Genomic DNA, 21,520 nt, shown 5'->3' on the forward strand with positions numbered 1-21,520 from the left:
TCATCCAATAATCTCTTCTCTCCTTTCCATCTCCATTTTCTCTTCCTTTTATTCTATCATCCTCTAGAGTGAAGCTTCATACACACTACCAGCACTTTATCTAACATTATTAACTCTCTTAGTACTGCTCGATTTATTCTGAAACTGAGCTAGAGCAGAGAAAGCAAAGAGATTAGGCACTGGACTGTTAAAAGAGAGACTGATGCTTTGACTTCTCCTTATTCGTTCCCTTCATCTCTCTATCCCACATGTTGTCTTTCTATTCTTAACCCAGGAGTGGGAAGGTTAAAAAGAAATCTGCATCCCTATAGCTCTCTTGAAGCAAAAGGAATGGAATTTATGTATCTCAAGTCCAATGTATCACAGGAAGTTTTCCAGCATCAGTTTCTGGAATCTGTTGGTACCACTACTTTTAAGCTAATAGAACTCTAAAGTTTCAAGGTGGATACACACACATATCCCTCTATTTATTATAAATTATTTATAAGAAATTATTTACTAAATACAAACGCTAATGTTTATGTAATACAAGACACATGAGGTAAATATGCTAAAATAAATGTGGTAGAGAACAGCCTCAAATAGCATTGGCTTTATTTTCTACTACTATTCTAGTTCTGATATTTGATTTAGAGATATCGCCGTCTACCATCCTACCTTTTTCCCAAAGAAAAGAAGAAGAAAAAAAGCCAAACCAGGTCTGTTCTGTCAGGCCGTCTCTGAATGACTCAGAGGACATGGGAGCTTTTCCAGGGGGCCCAGAAACAGCCAATAAAATGAGAAAAGAGCAACAGCAGATTGACACTGAGACATTCAAGAGCTTCTCTGATGCCAGACATGGAAGGAGGGAGGATACGGAGATTAGAGCTTTCCACTACAGAGGGAGTACATGTCTAGTCCATGTTCAAAGGAACCTGGTCTGAAATAGCTACAGATAGAGGAATGAAGCAGTGGCTAAAAAGGAGACAGTTTAATACTAGGGCTTAAGACAGCACTTCAAGGTTAGTAGAAGGTCATTTCCCATCCAAACAGCAGAATGAAATCTCATGAGTAAGGGGAGAAAGGTTTAGGGACCATGTCAAATCTAGTTAGCCCAATTCCCTTCATTGTCTTCTAAGAAAGCTGCTACGGCTGAGGAGGAAGAGTCCTGAATGGCTTAATGGGGAGGATCAGGGAGGAGGATAGTGAAATCATAATACAGAAAATATTCATAAGAGCAATAAAGAATATTATAAAAAAAAATGTCTGGTGCAGTCTAAATGGAAGAAAAGAACAGACTCATTCCTTATACCCTTCTTAACCACTGGGCTGTACCTCTGCAGACCACTCAAGGGTGATTATGCTCCAACCTCATCTTACCACACAAATACAGTTCAAAGGAAAAGAGAGAGAAAAGGAAGACCAGGTTCAAGCTTCTATCATTCTAAATAGATCTACAGTACACCGGAAGTGTCAACTCATTTTATTAACCTTAGAGCAGGGTTTTCCAATCTTGGCACTACTGACGTTTTGCACTAATTTTTTGTTGTGGAGGGCTGTCCTGTGCATTGTAAAATGTTTAGCAGCATTCCTTATCCCCCTAGATACCAGCTGTGACTATCAAAAATGTCTCCAGACATTGCCACACATCCTCTGAGGGACAAAATTGCTCCCAGTTGAGAATCACTACCTTAGACTTAGGGTCTTTTGGATACAATGTGTCAGGCCACTTTCACTATCATTTTAAAACTGGTAGACGTAGCACAGTATTTTTCAAATTGTGGGCTGAACAGCAACAGAGGCCATGTAATCAGCTTTGTGGCTTGCGACAATATTTAAAAACATCTAAACAGAAAACAGATTAGAATAGAAAATATAAAAATGCACCTTATGGTTTGGGACCCTTCTGTCTCATATGTGTATGTATATATGGATATATCAGAAGTGTATTTGGGCACGTGTGTATGTGTGTGTGTGTGTGTTCATAGTGGGTCATGATATAAAATGTATTTCTTACTGTGGATTAAAGTTTTTCAGAAGTTTGAAAAATGGTAATATAGTATAAGGAATTAGGAGTTCTAAGAGAAGCGGGGAAAAGCCAAAGCCACATTTTTAGCCGCCTGGAAACATCCCTACCTCCACCCACCCCCAAGCACCCAGTAAAATGACCCTTTCCTAGTTAAAACCTTTCTAGCAAGAAATTATTAAAAATTATTATATGCTTTCATGATTTTACAGCCCTGATCCTGTGCACATACCCCTGCTGAGGTACTCTGATAGCTTTGCCCTTAACAATGTCAACAAATTTTCCCAAGGAACAAGAAGGCCTCCAGGAATAAGGAACACCTGTAGGATGTTCCTCATCACTGACAGAAGAAAAGAACAATGAAGGACCCCGGAGTCCATCATGCTTGAAGGCTGACATTTCTAAACCCCCTCCTTACTGCCCATTTTCCCTATATAACTCTCTCGAGATTCTGTGATTCTTTAGGATGGTTTTTTGAGACATTAGTCTGCCATCTTCAGATTACACTGGCTAATTGAATAAAAGCTTCCTTTCTCGATCTCTAACTCTTTGTGGTTAACTGCCTCAGATTGTGGCAAGCATAGCAAGCCCACTGCTCGGTAACGTTGGGTTAACAATACTCAACTAGCCATGAATCACTTAAAAGTACTACAGTCTAGGCCATGTACATCCATTTTTGTCCATATGGATACTATGAAAATATGGCAAAAGCTTGTTGAAATCCACATACAATGTAATGACTGCTGCATTCCTTTTATTTAATGGTCTAATAATCCTGCTAAAGAAAGAAACCATACTAATCAGACAGTGCACGTTCCCACTGAACAGATAGTGGTTTCTAGGGCTCATTATTTCCCTGCCCAAGTGTTCGCAAAACATCTATTTAATAATGTGCTTCAGAAATTTCCAGAGATGAACGTAACGATCAATAATCTGTATCCTTTTATTTTTGGTGAGAAAAACTGGCCCTGAACTAAAATCTGTTGCCAATCTTCCTCTTTTTGCTTGAGGAAGATTGTTACTGAGCTAACATCTATGCCAATCTTCCTCTATTTTTTTGGGATGCTGCCACAGCGTGGTTGGACGAGCAACGCTAGGTCTGTGCCCAGGACGTGAACCTGTGAACCCTGGGTTACTGAAGTGGAGTGCACACACTTCACCACACCACAGGCCCGGCCCTGTATCCATTTTTTAAAAGGCAAGAATTTGTCCATTTCCAAGCCAACACATCTCCATATGGCAATTTTCTTAATGATCTTAGATTGTCAGCAAAAAATATAAATTATTTCAGTTCCATGGAATATAATTCATCTGGGTGGGGTACATGGGCTTTAAAAGAGGTTATATGTTCTCTTGTTACTATTTTCATTCCCATCCTAGTCTTCAATTCTAATTTAATCATGCTTGCTCAATTCTTCTTGTTAGACCATTTTCCTTGATGGAGAAAATAGAAATTAAATGGCCTAGCAAACACCAGACCAATTCTTGTTGAATAAATACTTTCTCAACATAACCAGTTATACTATAGCATCATGGTTCAGATTCGGCACTCGCACTGCTGCAGTACAGGTTAGTTTCCTGATCAGGGAATCACGTCACTATCTGTTGGCTGTCATACTGTGGTGGCTGCATGTTGCACAGATGCTGAAAGCTATGCCACCAGTATTCAAATACCAACAGGGTACCCATGGTGGACAGGTTTTAGCAGAGCTTCCAGACTAGACAGACTAGGAAAAAGGACCTGGCCACCCACTTCCGAAATAATTGGCCATGAAAGCCCTATGAATAGCACTGGAGCATTGTCTGATACAGCACTGGAAGGAGAGAGGATGGCGAGAAAAGACCAGACAGGGTTCCGCTCTGCTGGACACACAGGGTCACTAGGAGTCAGAATCTACTTGATGGTACTAACAACAAAAACAACGCTAGTTGATCCCACCACCTCAATATCTCATGAGTTCATCACTCTTTTGCCATCTCTACAGCAATGATCTTAGTGTAGCTCCTCATTACCTTTCATTTCTATCAGTTCAACTCTTTCCTAATTTGTCTCCCTGGTTCTAACTTTAGCGCTTTCAATTAATCCTCCACAGCACTACTTAAGTGATTTTTATAAATTACAAAGTTGATCATGTCACCATCTGTTTAAATTTTGTAAATGGTTTCCCATGAAACGGGGGACAAACTATGTTCTCTGAATGACTCACAAGGGGTCTGTATAAGTTGGCACCTGTTAAACTTGTCACTGTAATCTTTGGCCACTCTTGTTGCTCATCATGTATTCCTAATCATACCTGACTTCTTTGAGTACCACAAACATGCCATATTGTTTTACTGCTCTGCCTTCAACGCTCTGTTTTCCAGCGTCTGTTCTCAACTTCCCTTCATCCTTTAAATCCTCTCAGATGTCAACTCCTCTGTAAGCCTTCCCTGACCTCTGATTACTTAGCCCCTTCTCTGAATCACACATAGAGTTCTTTTAAAAGTCCTAACTGTATGTTCTAACTCCTTATTTATAAGACTGCACCTCCAACTGCAGATTAAACTTCCTAGGGTACGAATTTGGGGAGTTTTCTGTATTTTGATTACTTAACATAGTGTCTGACACAGAGTGGGTAACCAAAAAACATTAGTTACTGAACGAATTAATGCTGTTATGTGGGACAAACACTCGTCTTAAAAGCATGGCACACAGCTCAAAATAAGCTCTGCGGAAAGCAAACACCCCAATACTTAAAGCTGCAGAAGAGTAGAGAGAGCTTAAACATTCACACGTATAGAGGAGGACAATAAGAGATTAAAAAAAGAGTGGGCAATCTAGAAATCCTTTGTATTTGCATTTTATATGTATTTATATAAACATTTGGCAGATTTACTTTCCTAATAATCTTTTATTTAAGCTAATATTAAAATTAAACTGTGCCAATACACCAGCCGCAGGGTGGATGTTGTAAGACGTATACTGGGTAATAAGTCAGCTGAGCTGGAATTAAGAATTCATCATGAATAATCCAGGCAATTCACTCCTGGTTATGCGTTCCCCTGGAAGGGAAGAGGAGTGGAAGGCAAGGGAGGGGGTCAGCTATGCCTCATATCTGGCACACTCTATAAACCCTAGAGGAGAGAGACAGCTGCCAGCAGCCTACGTCTTCGTCAGTTTTCCTGGCAAATAGGCCCAGAGGATAGAAGGGACTGAAAGTCAAACAAAAGCAAAGGAGTTATGAGGACTGAGAGCCACGCTTGTATTCTGGGAAGTGCCCCTGATGGATGGAGCAGCTTCTGTTCCAACCCATTACAAGAAACTAGTAAGAAGAAAAGAAGGTAGCAGAATGTTTGGGCAAAAAAATGACCAAAAGCAAAGGCCAGGTTACCATTCTAACAAATACAGAATGAGGAGGAGACACCTGAGGGTTCTATGTTCATGGGATCAATGAGACTGATTGCAAAGGGAGATCTCCAGAAATTTGTTCTAGATTTGAGTATTGTGACACCTGTAGGATTCCAATTTGAAAGCTTATTACATAAATCTAGTGTACCTCTGAAGACCTTCAGATCGACTTTTCTCAGCCCCATAGTATGCTGCTATCAAGGCACTGCAATACAGCTCTGAAAAGTCAAGGCTGACAGGCTTTCAAGCTAGGCAAAATCAAAGTCATGCTTTTTGGGTGACTGCCTGCTGTTCGTCTGACCCATGTAAAAGCAGCAGCAGGACATCTTTCTCACAACCAGCAACTCCTTCAGAGTCTCCGGAACAGGAAATGTCTCTGCTCCAAGCCAGAGAGATTCCACTGTCAGGAAGAAGCCATCACAATTTCACCCCAATGTTGGGCATAAAACTAGTTCACATCCTGGGGAAAAGATAAACCCAGTAGTCAGAAGAGTCACAAAGGCCTCACACAGTATGATGTAATGAGTGAAAATAACACTGAAAAGCCACAAACAGGTTTCAGCCTGGCCTGACCACTTAAAAGTTGAATAAACACTGAGTTCTGGCTTCCTTCTTAATAAAATGGACTAATTTTTGCCTTTCTTTCTTCACAAAGTTATCAAGATCAAATGAGAAAAATGAAAGCATTTTTGAAAGTGCTTGTGCGTTTGTCCATGTGTCAGAGAGACACTCCTCTGGAGCCTCTTAAAAAAGTCTACCAGGTCCAAGGAACTAAATGATGGCAAAATCCTTTGTATTTCATGCATCGGTTTTCCTTTTTCTAAAACTTTCTTTCCTCCTAGAAGGCTCAGGGATATAAATATTAGAGCAGTGAACCATTTTTGTACTGTGTTTAAAAAGACTGGGGAGAGACCCCATGAGGTTATGGGTAATTTGATGACTATAGTTCAAAATCCTTCTTAAAACTAGACCTCCATATATTAAATAATGAAACTTTCATTGCAGAGACTGCAGAAGCCAGAATGCCTCTCTTTCCTTCTTTCCTTGGTCCAGAGTGAACAGCAAGCCTGGCTCATTCTCAGTCACCAGGTAGTTACCCTGACCCTCTCCCTTCTCAGTGCCTAGGGCAGGGAGGCGAGTGAAGAAGAGGAAGGCTGATTAAAATGGCTACCCACTCAGAAGAATGTTGGTAGGGGGCAGAGCACGGAGAGAAACACTTAGAGCTGGAGCAGTGGGAAGAAAAGCAAGACACAAAGGAGGGCAGAAGGCAGGAATTTAGTGGTTGTCTTGATAACCAGACCCCCTGTTTCTCCCAGTGCCTTTATCCCACAGGGAGATCTCCAGGCTCTGCTCTGGGCAAAAATCACCACTAGAGGAGAGGAGGAAGGAGGGAGGACTAGAGAAGGGAGAAGTGATAAGTACGTGCTCTACGTGATGGGGCTGACTCCCAACTTCTACAAATACTAGAGACCACAGAATCAGAGTAGGCTCAGCTGTGATTTGGAAGAATTAGGGATTGTAGCTAAGTAAGCAGACATGGCAGGGTTCAAAATTATGCTGTGAAAATGGCTAGAGTAAGTTGGATAAAACTAGCCTTGAAGAGAACAAAGGATAAACATGAGAAGCAGACGTCGAAGTTAAGAAAGCAAGAAAAACACTGGGAGGAATATGGGAAGAAGGAGAAGTGACTATAACAAACAGAATCACCTTGGGGTAGAAGAGCTGTCCAAAGGTATTTGTTTGCAGTTTCCTGTCTACAGGTGGAATTTTAAATCCTTTCCAAATAGAAGGCTGTCTATTATGATACTAAGGATATAGGACAAAGCAGTGGCAACTCCAGAATCTTCACATTAGCAGTGACTTTAGGGGTACCACTCGTGGTTAGAAAACAAGAGGGAGAGAAGAGTGGGTGGCTGAGGAACTAATTTTGAAGCTGTATTTACACAGCTAGCATACCATGTTTACATAGATTATATGTTTATGGAGGGGGGGCTAAGGTCCCCTCAAGACCACCTTTGGTGCCATAATTACATCGGCACTAGATTAAGGTATATTTCCTGCCAATTCACCCCTACTCCCTCCCTGCTCCAGTACCAAACAGGCCTGCTCCTCCAGAGGGCACTCGGTGAAGTCTATGTCTAATGTCCACGTCTAAAGACAGAAATCAAAACTGAAGCATTAACATGTGGCTATGTCTCCAAAACCAAGTTCATAAGGAAAGAGCCAAATGATCTCCATCCATGGCTGAAAGCAAGAGAAAATGCCCTTGATTACTTAACAGGTTGATAAGATTCCCAATATCAGTGCAATCTGGCGGTGACAATCTCTACTGCAGTGAGGTGTGTATCTAATACTCTGGTATCCAAAAAGGCTTTGAATATAGGACCAATTAGCTTATAGAAAGAACTGACAAAATTTTTCAACTTCAGATGTTTAGCTGGTTTCACCAACGTAGACTTTCTGGTTCCCTTTGGGTTCCTGGGTCAAAAGTGTTCGCAATGAATCAGCTCCAGCCCTGAGTCCTTGAGGAGTGGAATGCACTCAAAGGGGCAACTTCTGGCGGCATATACTGGTCAGAGAAGCAAGTGTATGCTGAAGACCAATCAGAACAGAGGAAAGAAGGGTGAAAGATGAAAGAAACTGGGCTCGTCTAAAAGTCAGTGGCACGAAGGAAAGGGTAGATAAGCAGCCTCTGAATCATGGAGCAAGACAGTGAACGGTTTCGATTACTATCACCATCACGGCAAAGACCTATACATAACTGCAAAATAAACACGGCCCCTTCAAAGAAGGTGAAGGGGTATTGTTTAACCTGCAGCGCCACCTGGTGCCCAGAGGGAGAATCCCTGTCCTAACTCCCCCAAGCAGCAAAAGCCTGGTGGCTTTCCATAATGTATTCAAATAAAACAAAAGGATCTCTCTCTCTGTCTTGTGGGCGCGCACACACACTCATTAAGGGGCTGGTTGAAAATATTCAAAGTATGTTTAAAGTTTATGTTTTATTTAAAAGTAGAAATAATGCACCTTTCCCTCTTTAAGAATGTTTCAGTGCCTGAAATATTCTTTCCCCTAAACCAGTCTAAAGGATACCTATCTTACAAGGTCTAGCTTTAAACACTTATTTTCTTCTATAAAGCCTACCTAACACTTACTCCCAAGAATCCTTCTGATTTTTTTTACTGTATTTATGATCTATACCTCATATTGTTCAATATTTCTAACTGATTCATATGAGTTTTGTCTTAGGCTGAAAGGGCGTTAAATTAGAAACAATGCCACACTAGGTCGGAAGAATTAATAAGTACACACAGGCATCAAATCTTACACAGACTTTTCAAAAATTATGTGTAAAGAGGTCACCATAACAAGAACTAAATAAAATTAGTTTCCTAGAAAGCAAAGGAAGAGGGTTGGGAATACTGGGTTAAGGGGTAGTTCCCTGGTTCTACAGAAACCGCAAGTTTCTGCTCTGGATATGACTGGGGGAGATTTTAAGTAAGTACGTGAGTAAGATAGGATGGAGTGCAGAGATAGATAACATAATATGAAGGAAGAGACCTTGATGTGAAGGATGCAGAAACGACTTTCTGTTTCTTAGAGTCTTTTCTTTTAACAGATCACAAAGCAAGCTCACTATAAGACCTCTACAAAAAACCATTAAAATGTAAATATATTATCTACTCTACATCAGATGTGTTACCACCCTAGCAAATAAGAGTTCCCAAGGAAAAGGAATATGGAGCTTGTAAAGACGGATGAGAATTCACATTTATTGAGTGCTACCACGAGCCAGGCATGCAACAAGAGACTTTCGTTTATTATCTCTTATCCTCCAACCAACTTCATGAGCTAGGCAACGTTATTACCTAACTGAGGCAAAGGGAAGTTAAGTGACTTATTTTAAGTCACACAAATAGTAAGCTTCAAAGCAGAATCTGAATTCGGATCTGTTTGAATTCAAAGCCCAAATTCTTACTTCACCATGTGGAAGGAAAGAGGTTGAGAAGGCACATCTGTGATGAGACGCTTCCAGAGAGGGCAAGCTTAGACCGGGACTCACAGTGTGTGGCCCACGACGGCAGGTGGCACTGTGTTCTTTTGGAAACGAGAGTGCCACCAGAATGGGAGGTAGCCTAAAGGGCTCAAGGGAAAAATCTCTTTGCTCAGGCCCAACCACAGCTCTGGAAATTGGAGTTGTCCTTTAAAGAGCTTGGGGAGGGATGTGAGAGAGACAGCTTACATCTGTCTTTCTTGTCCCCCAGCACTGCTGAGGAACTCCTCAGGTTCTCACTAGTGATAAGCAGAGGGACAGATTAAATTGGAATGGCATGTGAGGTCCATTCATTTGACACAAATTTAAGTGCCTTCCATGCATAGAGCTAGGTGCTTACAATAGAATGGTGAATAAGATAAGATGCTTACAGTCTGAAACAGTCCTCAAAAACTGTCTTGGATTCCTATTTGCAGTTACAGATGGGCAAGAGATGCCAATAATTTGATCTGAAAAAAAGGTTCTAAGGTTTAAATACCTCACAATATTCTGTTTGTTTCTTAACTGTTACAATGATCAATTCTGTATCTCTGTTAGAGTGTATGAGAATTTAAGAACGTGCATCACACACAGAAGTGCAAGAACACCTGTGCGCAGGCACATAACCAGTAAGCTACCACCTACCTTTTATAACCATAAGATGTATTCAAGCAGAAACTAACAGTACATGACAGGGAAGGCATGATGTCTTTATCCTAAGATGGGTGTAGAATAAGTGACACCTAAGAAATATGACAGGGAGGCCACTCATATATTAGGAGAGACTGTTGGGGCCCATTCGGGCCCAGTCTATAGAAGTCAAGAGCTTCCTTTTGTCAAGGTCTTGTGGAAGAAGCGTGGGACAAGCAGCTTTCCTTTTCCCCAAGGAAGCACAACACAACCTGAACAAAGCACGTCACTGCAAAAAATTAATTTCAGCATCTCTAAAAACAGCCTGAGTTGATAATCAGAGGGCCAGTAAATAATCTGACAGGAAAATACGAAAACTTAGTTTGAGATGATTTTCTGAGAAGTTTAGGGGCAAAGGAAGAAACTGTAAATTGTGTTTCCTGAGAAACTCTAAATCTTAACTCTGATAATCTTTTTCTGACTGGTAATAGGATGTAGAATAGAGATACCTAAAGGAGATTATACAGTCTTTGATCTAAGAGTGCTTTAAGAATAAAATCAGAATATGCAGATTGAAATGAATTTATATGCTACCATTATATACATGTGTCCCTGAGGCCAATTGGACAGAAAGCAAGAGAGATTAGATGGGACTAAGGCACAGGGACTTTCAAGTGAGGCCAATTCTAGTGACCAGTGCTTTGCGAGAAAGCTTGCACAGTGGGGAGGCAGCATGGAGTAGCAGAAAGTGCCTGGGCTTTGAGGCCAGGATGACTTAAGTGAAATCTTGAGTGTGGTACTTACTAGCTCTATGATTCTGAGAAGGTTATTCAATCTGAATATCTGTCTATCTCAGAACTGCACTGCACATTAGTGCACAGAGTACACAGCTGCTTAGCTGGTATAGTTAGTATTTAATGTCAGTTCCTTTCCTGCTGCAATTGCGTGTGCCCTTTTGGTGGCAGGCCTGGAGTTTCCCTTAAGATGTAACCAATGTCAGAAAGACCCTTTAGCCATCTGCTACTTAGATATGCCCACGGAGAAAGAGGTCCTTGAATGGACTCTACCCAGAGAACACCTAACATTCTGGAGTGACCTAAGAGAATAGAGGCGGCAAAAAAGTTTGTAGTCATCCATTCACAATTGTCTTTAAGGAAGATGAATGGTTCCACCTCATAGTGCAGCACTCTCCAACGGCACCACACTCTGTCCACAAACCTTCCTCCAACCTTTCCTGGGAGACAGTTTGTAGAGAAACCTCTTTTCTAAGAAAATAATTCCCTGGCCTGGCATAAGGTCCAGAGCTTGCCATTTAATTTTCTCCTGGGTCCACTCCTTGTTGGACTCCTTAAACTTGACACATTCTTTCTTTTCCTCTTCCTCTCTATATACTATATCCTGACTTCACATACTTTTCTACTCTCCTTTGCCCACAGATCACAGAACCTTCTTCTTTTTTCCCTACTCTTCTTGCCATGCTATTCCATTCCCACATGCCCTAAACACACACACATACACACTCACTCTTTAAGAAATCCTGACGCAGATGCCAGGAATGTGTCTGCTGCCCTTTTGACACAGAGTCTGATGCCATCTTCGGGGCCACGGGGAGGGCAGAGCCACGGGACGTGGCATTTGTGTACTCTACTGCTAGCCTGGCTCATATTTTTATTGTGGCATTGCTCTGGGCATCCAGGCATGGAACTGATCCAGCTTCTTCTCATTCCTTCACTCTACATCAGGACTCCATAATCATCTCACCCCTTACCTTGGCTGGGTCTTCCTGCCCAAAAGCTTCTACCATCAATGGAGCACAGTACATCTCTCTTCTTTCCCTCCAACCCCATCTACACCTGCGTACTTGTCCAGTTTCCTAAACCTGATTCTGATGCATGCAGGGATACTGTCAAGTTTCTTCTGTTTTCGGACATGAACAGTTTAGAGAGGCTGGATTCACTCCTTGGCTTAGACTGCTATAACCCCACGCCTCTTCCCCTCCCTTTGTCTCTAATTCCAAATAAGGAGTACTCCTTTTTACATAATTGGATGTTCCCAGCACAGAAGCTGACATACAGGTCAGGCGCGCATGCGTGCAAGACTTCCCTTTGACTTAACAATGCCTTTTTTGGGCATCTAACTTCTCTTCATCTCCCCTCCCCCACTCCCTCCACACCATCAACAATCAAGGGAGATTTATGAAGCCTGGCTCTTCCAACCTTGGCTTAGAAGGAGGGGTCATGAGGTTGAATTTACTCTCTCTTTTTTTTGTTGCAGGCTAGAGAGAGAGAAAGAGAGCACGCAAGAGCAAGAGAGTGCACGCTTGTGATTTGGCAGAAGTCCCAGGCGTCCAAGACAGTTTGTATATAAGTCTTTTAAGGTAGCAAGTAGAGTAAACAAAGCTGAAAGCAGACAAAATTAAATGATCTTCTTGGAGATGATAATGCTGGAGTTTGGAAAATGACATTTAAGAAGGAGATGCATCTAAATCTAGGTGGCTGTATCATTCCTGATGCCCAAATTGCAGTGTGTTCAAGATAACTACAGCAGCAGCAGTAGCTACCTGTAGCTACCTGTGGCATCAGTATCAACTATTCTTCTCTTTAAAGTGCAGAACTTAAAGAAACAGAGCCCAAGTACTCTGCAAAAGGATACAGCTTAGATACTTGTGGTTTCAGAGAGAGAACAAGCATGCTGCCTCCTGGGCAGCAGTGGAGACAGTCTCAGAGAGGTCAACACTGAACTGGGCTGGGACAATGCCACACCTCTTTAGGGGGGTAGCAGAGGAAGGTGGAGTGAGGAGGTGCTGCAGCTTTGGGGAGATATCAAATTCCAGCGTATTTGTTTACCAAAGCAAATAAAGCCAAAGAATGTAGCACGGCATGACTTCTTTTTAAAAATAAAAAATTCAAGCTGTCCAGGGGACAAGTAACATGGCTGACTTCAGGATGTTGCAGTGCCCTTTGTGTTACACGTGAGTTTGCGTACATGGAAGTGAGGCTTGGATTTTACAAACTAAACGATCATCTCCTCTTGGGGAATGTATACTTTTTGGAGTCAAAGATTTTGGGGATGGCTTTTATCCCTCCAAATCACAGGGCAAAAGTCTTATCCTGAGGGTTAGAGTTATTATAGCTGAAAATCAGACAAACCTGGGTTCAGATTCTGCCTGTGGTACTTATTAGCACCGTGATCTTGATTAAATAATCAGTTCTCTGTAAGCCTTAGCTTCCTCCTCTTTGAAACTGCGTTCATAACACCTCTTTTACAGGGCTTTTGAGGGGACTAATGATACAATATGCTTAGAGTTAGTGTTCAGCACAGTGTCTGCACAAAGTCAACTATCAATGTTTGCTGCACGGTAAATATCCTGAAGCTGATAAGATAATCAATGCCTACACTCTAAAACCTAAAATAAGCCCCATCTTTCCCATGTGTACCGTTCACACGGGAACTTACTGGTAAGAGACCTTGGGCCACAGGCATAAGATCCTTTGAGGCTCTGGAGGGCGAATTGGGATTTTTCTCCAGATACCCATGACTTATTGATTCCTATCTTAAAAAAAACTTTAAGAACACTGTGAACCCAGCACAAGATATTTGAGAAGAGGGCCAAGATTATTATTAAAAAGATGGAAATAATGACTTACAGGGAAAGATGAAAGGCCTTGAACAGGGAAAGATAAGACTCCATTTAATTCTACTCTGTGGAGGGTTAGGGTGAGGAGGTGTCAACCACCTGTGTTCCTATTTCCATAGCAGCTAATACAAAACAAAATGGACTTAAGGATAAAGTTTCATTAGATATAAGTAAGAACTTTTTGACAGGAAGGGATATGAGACAACTGAACAAGTACAAAATATCATCACCTGGAAATATCTAGGATGAACAAAGGTAAAAGACCACAGTTACAGAGTGTTCCAAAAGCAACTAGCCACAAAATTCTGTTCTTACACGACATTCATATTGGTTTCATTCAAATGCATTAAATATATTAAAAATTACCCCGCTTTAACAAATAGAGATGCCACCCCATTAAAAAAAAGTGAAAAGAGAAGAAAGTCAAGGGAAATTCAGCTGTAAGCTTTCTCCCTGATTTTGTTTATGGCATGATCTACATGTGGGTTTTGCTCGTTTCCATTCACCAGACAGCGATCTACCCAGCCAACCAGAGGTGTGGTTCTAGTGGAAATGTCAGGGAAGGGGGATGGAAATGTGAGGAACTTAGCCTGACCCAAAGCTCTTCTCATGAGGAAAGGCACTACTTCATTCCAGTAGCTCTCCCCCCTCATGTAACCAGGAGCACCATTAAACCTGGAAAATACGACTGAACTCTGTACTTAACCTATGCTTGTCTGTGCTGGAAAGAGACCCAGGTGGTCTGCTTCCTGATGTAAGACATGTGGATGCTCTGGTTGTTGCTTTAACAAATGAGCCCTATGGTACACAGTCACCTTGAAAGGACTCACAAAGCCTTTACTGTTTAGAAACTCTATTCTGTGTAACTCAGAGAGACAGGCACAATAGGATTGTGGTAGCTGCAGGAGACTGGTATAGGGTAGGGCATCCTCAAGGCATAAAAAATGGAGAGAATTTGGGGCCACCAGCTGGAGGAACTAGAAACAGAACATACTTTTTATCCTACTCTTTTTCTGAAGAGAAAATATTAAGACTTAACATTTACTGGACACTTTCTACACACCTAGATACCTAGAGATAGATGTCATTGTTATTCCTATTTTGCAGATCAGGAAACCAAAGCCCAGAGAGATTAAATACAGCATAGTAGTAGTATATTGTAGCAGATGAGAACTTGGGCTGTGGAACACCTGGGTTTGACTTCTGGCTCCACCAAACATTAGCTTTGTGATCACAGATAAGGCCCTCAGTTCTCAACCCCACTAAATTATAAAAGATGTCAGCGTAGAGACTGTGTCTGTTTTGTTCACTACGTATCAGCCCTTAAAATTTTTTCAATGAGTACAGGAATAACACCAAAACAATTCCCCAGTTGGATAGAGAGAAGACTTTTTTAAGTTGATGTGGCATGACTGCTACAAAATAGCCTGGACACATTTCTACCAGTCAAGCTAAGAAACAGCTTAAACTAGAGTGCATAATATATTTACTTCTTTACACCCCATTCACTCCATTTTATTCTTATCTATTCTCTATTACTAGAGAATTTATCTCATCAAACAGGTTGGAATTCTCACAGCCTGCAATTCCTTTGTATTTAATTTTCCTGTTTTAGATCTCCAAGAACCCTAGCTATGTAAAATACTACTTCAATGATCTTCCTGTAATTCCAAAAATATACTTCTCTCTCCTTTATCTGGTACTAGCCCAAGCCCTTTAATATTCTGAGTTAGTCAAACTTTAGGAAAACAACTTCTGACCTCTTTTATATATGAATCTCAATCTTTTTTGAATTTCTCCTGACTCATCTATACTTCTCCATTCCTACTGAATAATTTCCTATTTTCTGAAGCAAATTCATCAAGTAAATAACTTAGAGGAGAAAGAAGTAATCAATTATTACACAGTAGTTAGTTTTAGAATCTTCCCATTTTTTTGAAAACACTTAGAAGATCAGCAAAAAGAAGCCTAACAGAGGGTGAAGAGAAATGAAGGTTCAATTAGCAACATTCACAAGTGACTGAATAAAACATAAGAGTATACTTTCAAGTATGAAGGCATTGAGAAGGGAAATGTTTATTCTTTCATCCAATATTTAATGAGCATCTTCTATGGCCCTGTCTAAGTTGCTGGGTTTATAAAGCTGGCTCTGGCCCTTAAAGAACTGATACTGCAGGGCAAGGTTTCTCACCCTCTGCACTACTGACATTTTGGGCAGGATAATTCATTGTTGTTTGGGATGAGGAGGGTGCTGTCCTATGTAGTATAGGATGTTTAGCAGCATCCCTGGCCTCTACCCACTAGATGAAATAGCTTCCTGCCTACCTTCCCAGTTGTGACAACCAAGAATGTCTCCAGATATTGCCAAATACACCTAGGAGAAAACTGCCCCTCAGTTGAGAACCACTAGTTTAGGGAAAGTAGATCATCTCTCTAATTTACTGCGATAAGAATTATCAAAACTTTGAGAGTAGAGGGCTCCTCAGTTCTGGGGTAAAGTGGGAAAGGATGCCATAGAAAGTTTCACAAAATAAATGACATGTAATGCTAACTTTTTGAAAACATTTAGCAATAGGCCAAGCAGACAAGAGGGAAGTCCGAGACACACAGAGCAGGAGATCAATGAGTAGAGCAAGACACTTCAGGCAGAGACAAGGGAAAGAGCAAAGGCCTGAAGGAAGAGAGTCCGCAGAATGTTTAGGCCACAACGGTTGGTTTGCATGGGGAAGAACTGGAAATAAGGCTGGGACCAGATCATGCCACATAAGAAAGGAGTTGGAATTTTAATATAGTAAATAAGCATATATTTTAAACACAGTGGAGCCCTTTTTCAAACAAAACCTTACCTAGATCCCCAGTCTATTAAACTGATCAAAGTGGAACTGGTTTGATTGGATCATGGACCACTTAGTTTTCCCCTTAGCTTCTAAGCTGGCTTCTGAAGCACCTCTGTGGAATCCTAGAACTCTGGGTAACATACTGGAAAAATCACTTCTGTAGGCAAGAGGATATCATTGAAAGATATTAAGTACAGAATACATGTTCATATTTGCTTTTCAGAAAAAAGCACTCTAGTAGCAGAGGTGAGTATGGAGGAGGGACAAGGGGGAAAGCCTAAGGCACACAGAACGGTCAGCATTTTCTGTGTGGGTTTCTCTTGGAGACCAGTCTTCAGGCTATAAAATGTAGGAAAAAGCACATTGGCTTTGGAACCGTATACATTCAGCTTAAATTCCAGGTGTATCATTAATGTGACCTTGGGCATGTTAGTTGACCTTGCCAAGCTCTATTTTCTTACTGCGTAAAATGGGTCACCAACCTCACCTGGTGGCTGTAATAAAATATACATAAACAGGCTAGGTGCTGGCATATGATAAGCACTCAACAAATATAAAGATACATCCTCTTCTTGCACTTAGTCTCTTTCTGATTAAAGCTTATTAAGCTTCCCTGACGCTATGTAACTCTGAGTGTGGGAAGGGAGATTTAATTGCTTGTTGTTAATGGACTTTCTACTTGTAGAATAGATACATAATTCTTTTTTAAAAGAAGTTTTTATTTTTGAAGTGACCTATTAGCACGAACCACATGCTAACAGAAGAGGTCAGCGTTTGGCTGCTTCTTACTTTGGGATCTGCCAGGATGTCTTATGAGAGATCAAAACAAGAGTGGCCAAAGCTCAAGTACTATGTGTGTCTGTCTGGTTCAGAGAGAGTATCTCTGGCCTTCCTCAGTTTAGCAAAGCTTGTATCAGTTTCACGGTTAGGAAGTCAGCAGCTAAAAACTCCATCTATGTACAACTCTTTCAGGAGATGCAAGTAGCGTTGGGATCACAAAGCCGAATTATAAAATCCAAGTTTCAAATCCAAGTATCCTTCCATTTCTTACCACCCTGTGTCAGTCAGTACTTCTTCAGTTGTGAATATCTACACCCCTTTCAGAGAAAACAATCTATATTTTGGGAGCATTGATCTGGTTTTCTCCTTGTCTTTCTCAATGTTTATCATCAGAGTGACCATATAGTGTTAGTTACGAAAACATGTCTGCTGTAATAAGGTGAAAGGTACACGGCTTAGAGGTATAACTGGTAGAGAACTGATTCCAGAGTAGGAAGAGTTTAGGTGAAGCATTTTAGGATCACAGCAGTGTCTGTAACTCAGTGGATTCTGCCAGAAGTCTTACAGAAGCAGACCCATTCAAACTTTACACAACAAGGCAATTAATAAAAGCTTTCTGATACTTTCCAGGCAGTCTTCATCCCTGTACCCCTATAACGACACTCCATCTTTCCTTAAGGCCACAGGTTGCCTGGATTCTACACTGTCCCTTTCTAGCGGAGAATGCACCATCACATCCAAGCCCTGTCCAATTTGAGAGTCTAACGTGAAGGAGAACTTAGTGGTCTTTACCTCTGAATCAGGGTCCCAAAGATAAGACGGAGAACTTTCTGCATGTTTTCCGTACACAGCCATTTCCACTGTTCCATTAGTAGCAAGAGGAGCAGATCCAGGGCTGTGTCAGCTAATTCTGTCTCTGTTCCTGTGGAATGAAAAGGCATCAAAAGTAACTCAGAAAAGATACATACTTGAGGAATATATTACAGTGCACTGGGTCTTTTCTACCTTTTCATCAATCATCTTGTATTTTTGTACTCAAATCAACAGATGTTTACATCATATCTAAAAAGTTCAGTGATAGGCTCTGTATTTCTTTATAATTTTTTTATGTTCCTTAGTCACTTAGTAAATATTTTTTATCTTCTAAAAGATTTTGCATACCTAGCTTTTGTTTCTTTTGTAATTTCCCCAAGGAGTTGAACATATTTTGTTCCAAGTACGTGCTCACAACTGGTGACTAACTGGAACTGGCAAGGCCCAGTCTCTTCCATCCTTACATTCCACTTGCCTCCACAAGGCATCATGGAAATGTTGTGGGCAGCAGATCTGGAGGAAGATTTGGGATTCATTTTCCCAAAAGAGTTGCTTTGAAAGCATCTCCATTACACAGAGATGTTGGTTTGTGATCCAGGAGGCTTCAGTCTGATTTTGAGATAACGTGGTTCTAGAAGAGCACTACGCCTCTGGTAAAATGTCATGACAATTACTGATTTCTTTCCTATTTTGAAGACTGGAAAGGCCACAAATGAGCTTATACCCATGCTAAACTGAAGTCTTCTGAACAGATGTATTTTATGGGTGGAAGCATCTGTTCTCTAACCCTGCTCAGGGGGTCCCAGGTCACCTCTGATTTGCTTCTTAGGAGACTTCCCAAGGAATACACAATGTTCCAGATGGAATCTCAGCTATCTGGTGCTACTACTGTGATTAAAATTATAAGTAATCATCAACAATAATTTTATTAGTCTAGGACCACTGGGTATTCTCTGGGCCAGCTTGCCCAAGCAGTCTTCCCTTAAGGGTTCCTCTGGAAAATGAATGACTTCAGATTTGGATGAATCTGCTAGAAATGAATCCTACTTTCATCTTAATCTCATCTAATATATATTTTCTTTTTCCTGCACTGTATTTCAAGGTGACATGGGAGCTGATATGTTTGCTTTCTAGTCATTTGCTCAAAGATGGGATATTCAGTTCCTTGGGAAACAGCATCATCCTGAGCTTTAGTCACCCTCCTCAATTCAATAACTCAGGTTCAGCATTTACCTAGAGCTGCCACCATGTGGTGACAATTAGTCATAGCAGTAAAAAATAAGACGGCAAACAAGGCACCAAGTTCTTTTGAAGAAAATGGTAAATTTCCTATCATATGATGAACATTTTGAGTCTCTCAGGGTTAGAAGAAGGGCTTTAGAGATATGATGTTCAAAATTTACAGGCTTGATTTTTGGCTAGAAGTATACTGCTTTACCCATCCCATCTTATTTATAATTTCTTATAGTTCTCTGACGTTTTGCTGTCATAATACTTCACTTAGCCAGTGAGAGAAGTGTGAAGAGATGGGGTTGTAAACTCCCTTTTTCACACAGTTAAGGTGAGGTCTATAGAGCAGAGGTCAGGCGACTGTTCATGGGCACCTGAGAGAGAATGGTGAAATCAGCCCTTTTTTTCTTTCTGAACCCAAGATTTTGTGATCTTTTATTTTCAGCGGGAACCTTTGTCTTGATGGAATTGAAAAGCTTTTTTCTGATAAGTCCTAGCTCAGCAAACATACCAATATCCAGGGTTCCTAATTTTTCCTCTGTTTAAAACACCTGCACTTCTGGGAAGCAAACCCACCCTGCCTCAAATGCTTACAAGGAGAAAGCAGTGTCCTCTCTTCTTCTCCCTCCTTGCTCTACCTTGGGTAACTAGGTGGTGTCATTTGCCATGGCAGTAAATAAAACAGAGGGAACATATCCATGGAAAAAGATGAATTCCATTTTGCACATGTTGTACTTCAGCTGCCCTGTGGTATATCTAAGTGGAGATTTCCGAAAGGCAATTGGAAATACAACATCCAATTTAGGCATCATCAGCACATGTGTTAGAGTTGAAGCCAATAGTACGGATGAGATCACACAGGGCGAGTGTGCAAAGAACAGACAGCCAAAAATAGAGCTCCGGAAGGCCAATAAGGGAGCCAACAAAGGGAAGTGAGAAGAGACCACAAGAGAGGCAGAAAGAAAACCAAGAAAGTGGTACCACAGACACTAAGGGAAGAAAGTTTCTAGATAAAGGGAGTAATCCAAAGATATGCCAAATCATGCCAAAAAATATCTTAAATAAGCAAATGGTATTATAAGCATGGATCTTATCTTGCTGGATTGGAACTCCCTGTTTTCACGCCCTGCTCCTCTGCATGACTCAGTTCTGGGGACTATGTGTATCTTTGGTATCCCAGCACTCAGCACAGGACTTCAGACACTGGTGTTTAACACATGGCTTGATTAGCTGAACAAAAGAGAAATTAAAGCTATGAATCCCAACTATGATAAGTCTCAAATGGATGCTACCCTGGCTCCCTTCTCTGTGGGAGCAAGGATGTTGTCACTTACCTGGATCTCCGTGGCTGAGGTCTTGGGCTGGCACAGCTGCATCTGACAAGTAACCATCCACACATCCTTGGGGTATTTGTTCAGGATCCTTCTCTGGGGTTTCCGCTGGCTGCATTTCTAGTAGCTTTGTCTGTTTTTCAATAAAAGATTCCATCCCAGCCATGGATAGGGTCTCTGACTCCTGAAGAAAGAGCCAGTGGCACATAACATAAAGATGCAGAAAGCAGGAGAGCAATCGCAGCACTTTACGTCTTCCCCATTCCTTCCCTGTGAAAGTATCGTGAGGAACTCAACTGACCCTGTGACCACCTTTGGAAAGTTTTTACCTTTTACCCAGGTTGCAAATAAAACAGTGCCTTTGTAGTCTAACCCGCCACAAACAGTTTTGGGTCATGTGTTCTCTTCCAGGAAGTGGCTTTCTTTCTCATTCTGTCATCCATTATCCCAAACCCACGACCCCTTAGAAGCCAATTTGCCAACCCAGAACTAGTAGAAATTCCAAACCACTCAAAGAAAATACTTTCAGAATAAAAATTGGAGGATCCAGAGGCTGGCCTGGTGGCACAGTGGTTAAGTTCGTGCACTCCACTTCAGCAGCCCAGGGTCCGCCAGTTCAGATCCCGGGCACAGACCTAGCACTGCTTATCAAGCCACGCTGTGGCAAGCATCACACATATAAAATAGAGGAAGATGGCATGGACCTTAGCTCAGGGCCAATCTTCCTTAGCAAAAAGAGGAAGATTGGCGGTGGATGTTAGCTCAGGGCTAATCTTCCTCAAAAAAAAACAAAACAAAACAGGTACCACTCCAGACGTTGGCTAAGTCCTTTACTAAGT

At 41.3% G+C, this 21,520-nt stretch overlaps 1 protein-coding gene across 6 annotated transcripts in view; it reads right to left on the minus strand.

Annotated features, from left to right (window-relative positions):
- SNX19 (sorting nexin 19) overlaps positions 1-21,520 on the minus strand; it is a 55,598-nt gene that overhangs the window by 23,661 nt on the left and 10,417 nt on the right. For 5 of the 6 annotated variants that reach the window (XM_070623472.1, XM_070623470.1, XM_008518445.2 and 2 more), the window contains 2 exons: positions 20,685-20,865; positions 18,100-18,229 (listed from right to left, as the gene is read on the minus strand). In XM_070623472.1, coding sequence (XP_070479573.1) covers positions 18,100-18,229; positions 20,685-20,865 — 311 coding nt within the window. Of the gene's footprint in view, positions 1-16,521; positions 16,685-18,099; positions 18,230-20,684; positions 20,866-21,520 lie in introns of those variants that run through there. The other variant, XM_070623471.1, reaches the window with a different exon arrangement.

The sequence above is a fragment of the Equus przewalskii genome, chromosome 6 (genome assembly GCF_037783145.1).
Source record: "Equus przewalskii isolate Varuska chromosome 6, EquPr2, whole genome shotgun sequence".
Lineage (NCBI taxonomy): Eukaryota > Metazoa > Chordata > Mammalia > Perissodactyla > Equidae > Equus > Equus przewalskii.